Source organism: Berkeleyomyces rouxiae, assembly GCF_048999995.1.
Source record: "Berkeleyomyces rouxiae strain 22BRR77 chromosome Unknown BrBRR77_ptg000002l, whole genome shotgun sequence".
Classification (NCBI taxonomy): Eukaryota; Fungi; Ascomycota; class Sordariomycetes; order Microascales; family Ceratocystidaceae; genus Berkeleyomyces; species Berkeleyomyces rouxiae.
In genome coordinates, this window is record NW_027396492.1 from 5,007,410 (window position 1) to 5,011,194 (window position 3,785).

The following is a 3,785-nucleotide window of genomic DNA, read 5'->3' on the forward strand; positions in this document are numbered from 1 at the left end:
CTCTCTCTCTCCCCTCGACGTCTATCCATCCATCCGCCTGTCACGCCTCCCTTTTGCAGTGCTGCCACTTAACCTCGACTCGACTATCCCTTCCTCCACCACCATTCTTGCATCCCTTCTCTAAACTCTCTCTTTCTCTCTCTCTTCCTCGCCGCTTCTGGCACAAGTCCTGGCAGCTGTCTATTGTTTAATCTGCTTTTGTTCTCGCCCCTTCGCCTTCGCACTCCTTCTTGTCCTCGCCCTCGGCAGCTTATCTTTTGGTCCTTTTATCGTTTATTTTACTATCCCTCTGCTTTACTTCTACTTCTAGTCTCGGCCCTCACCGTCTGGACGCTAAAACTGCCTTGGATCCAGATTCACCCAATCAATCCCAATTCAAACTAAACCCTTCTGGTTTACACACACCCACCCGCCCACACACACACGCATATACATACATACATACGCCTTGACACAAACCATAAAGCCAAACTTGCCCCCGCACACCGACGCTTGCCTGCATCTCTCCAACCACGGCATCCATCACTTTGGAAATCCGACATAACACACAATCAAAACAACCCTTGCTGATTTGTGTTGCCGTTGACCTTTGCTTCTTCTTTTCACTCAATAGTCTCTCGCTACACCTTCTCGTTCTACTTTCAACCGTAATCATGAACATGGTTGCTACGCATGTCCGCAGTTCCACCCATATGGGAACTGGAAACACAAATCTCATCATGCCCATGGTCCCTGATAAACAACAATACGGCCATGGCCTCCTCAACAACATCCAACCCGCTCAGACTACTCGCTATCAGACTCAGACCCAGCCACAGCCCCAGCCCCAGCCGCATCACAACAACCGCCATTCACGCTCACAATCTTTCCAAAACATCCCCCCGGCCACCCGCGACTCTCGCCAGATCTCGCCTCTGAGCTCCAGCGGCTCAAATACCAACAACAACAACGCTAGCACTCCTGCCTCACCCCAGAACAGCTCCTCCACTCGTCGCGATGTTGCATCTATGTACATGCCAGCCGTTCTGCGCCCGAACCAATTCCCCTCCAAGAAGTCCGCCCGTCGCTCCCAGCTTCAAATCACTCAACTCCAGTCTCCTACCATCCAGGAGCACCAGCAGCTGGATCAACAACCGCAGGACGTTTCTAGCTCCCATAGTTCCAATGGATCCAACGATGGCTACGTCAAGGAGCGCCGCAACAGCATCTTGAACCTTGCCAGCTACGCGTTGCCTCGCTTGGCTCGCCGCCGCTCAACCCAAGACAGCAGATGCAGTGATGAAGAGTGGGCTATGGAGGCCTTTCCCGAAGTTACTGCTGAGCCTACCCGAAAGCACTGGAAGGTGAGAGCTACCCACTTGTCATGATAAATCAAGTTCTTTTCACATGCCTCATGTTTATGCGCAATGTGCAACCCATCTGGATGTACTGGTTGAGACACATGTGGGACTGTACTTACGCGACATCTGTCCTGCACGCATACATCGAACCCCGTTCCTTAGCACCAACCACATTCCTGACATTTTCTCAACTGCCCTCCTCCCTTCACGTGTTGCTTCATCTCTGCTTTGGGTTTAATTACTGACTTAATTCCGAATCATTACAGCCTGATACCGCCGTCACCACATGCGACGACCCTGTGTGCAAAAAGACTTTCAGCTACTTCACTCGCAGACACCACTGCCGCCGCTGTGGCAATATCTTCTGTGACCCTCACTCGAGCCTTGAAGTCCCTCTTGATCAGGATGCCAATTACAACCCCAGGGCTTCAATGAGCCGTTCCTGCCGCCACTGCTTCGATGAGTTTAAAAGCTGGAAGACTCGCAATGGAAACAGCCCTTCAAACTCATCAGCGTCTACCGAGTCTGAGGTTATCCTGCAGAGTCCCGTTCTTCCCTCTCCTATGCCCCAGAATGGCTTCCTCAAGCCTACTATCAGCAGCCAAGAGGTAGCCCAAAGTGTGCCCCGTGACTGGAACTGGAGTACATTTTAAAGCGGATATTTGCCATATCCCCTTTTCATCCTCCTTTTGCCTCACTATGTAACACACAGCACGTGCTAGCTACTGAGAACAAAACACTCGTACTGAGATTCCACGTACTCTTGTACATGCGAGCCCACACGAGTAGTGTATCCAAAGTCTACGCATACTTTGGACAACATGTTTTGAGTCAAATTCCTTTTGCTGTGTTCAAAAGCCGAATATTTGATACCATTGAAACACACAGGCCAGGGTTGAAACATTCTGGTTGGCCGACAGGCCAAGCTTGGAGCATGCGATGGAGTTGGCAGATTACTCATTCCGGCTTGCATTATATTGCACTACACTGCACTATGCTGCATGGCTGCTTTCTTACTCGCATCTGCCCCGCGTTCATGTTTATCTGTGGGGCCGAGCAAATGAGTGAATGTGTCACTCTTGTGCTGTTCTGTGGGGGCATGGCCTTGGTCTCGATATGTCCATGAGTTTGAGACTGGCTAGCTGACGCTTGGCATTGGCTGCATATTTTCCCCTCCTATTGTTCCCCACTCTGATTGGTACAGCGCCATGTCTTCGTTTTTTTGAGTGCTTTTTTGAGAGACTCCTGGTTGAACGTGGAGTGCAGCAAGTGGGTAACCGAGGTTAGTCCAACTTGAGGCTTGGAGCAAAACTGCATCCAGACCTTCACGATACTTGGGGAGGGGAAGCGTTGGAAGGAAGCAAAGAAAAGAGTCTCAGTCCACACAGGTTGCCCAAGCACAGCTGTGCATTGGCGGAAATCGCCGGCATTGTCAGTTGCTTGGGCATGCGTGTGTCTACTGCGGGGGACCGTTCATCTGTGGCTTGTAGTGCGCGATACGTGCTAGTCCCTGATATGGGCCAATTCCATTCCGGATGTCTTCCCCTCTGGCACATGGACCTTCCCTGTATCCGTGTCTATCCCTTTGCACTGGCGAGAGGGCATGGACTGCAGAGAGACATTTTGCTGCTCCCTGTCATCCATTTTTTTTCTTCTTTTTTTCTTTCTCTCTTCACTCTACCCGAGCTGCCTTCTTCATACACCTATTTTGATTGTTTCTTTTTATATTATTTGGGGCTTGTCTAAACCTCACAACTATCGTGAACCCCCCAACTCGCTTTGCACTTTGAGTCCTTTTATTTTTCAACCACATAGCATTTGGTTGTTTTTGTTTTAATTTTTTTTTATAGCGCGGTGTTTCCTCGGCTGGGCTTGGATATGATGCTAATAGTTTTTTTTTTTTTGTTTTCTTCATTACTTGAATACTGAGTGTACGCAGCAACACGAACTACATTCGTATAATTCAAGGTGGTTCTTTGGCCTCCATTATTTTCACTAGACTGCTTTATAATCTTGACTTTTCCCTTTGGGTGATTTCTTATCAAATAATTATTACCTTTCTAGAAATGCATCTCATCAGACATCGTGATACAGAATAGTACATTGCATGCATAATGTGCATGTAATCTTGATTGATTGATTCTTTATTTACCTGTCTACTCGCGAGGAAGCATGTAATCTTGTGTCCTCGAGATCGTGACGGGGATACAAAGGCAAAAAAGTAGTGCTTCTATGACGTCATTTTGGGTAAGTTTTTTATCAAAAAAATTGGCAGGGCTCAAACTAGAGCCAACCTCAGTGGATGCCACTACGTGGCTTAGTTATCTCCCCATCTGGGAATCGAACCCAGGTCACCTGCGTGACAAGCAGGTATGATCACCACTACACTAATGAGGACTTGTTACAATGAGCGGCCCGGTAAAAGAGTATATGAGGCCTGTGTTT

At 48.6% G+C, this 3,785-nt stretch overlaps 1 protein-coding gene across 1 annotated transcript; it reads left to right on the plus strand.

Moving 5' to 3' along the window:
- Nucleotides 1-653: 653 nt before the first annotated feature.
- Nucleotides 654-1,993, plus strand: BROUX77_002967 (uncharacterized protein; the record flags this gene model as incomplete). Its single annotated transcript, XM_073747565.1, has 2 exons — nt 654-1,343; nt 1,607-1,993. The coding sequence occupies 2 exons, from the start codon at nt 654-656 to the stop codon at nt 1,991-1,993; spliced, it is 1,077 nt and encodes a 358-aa protein (XP_073608049.1).
- Between the last annotated feature and the right edge of the window lie 1,792 nt (nt 1,994-3,785).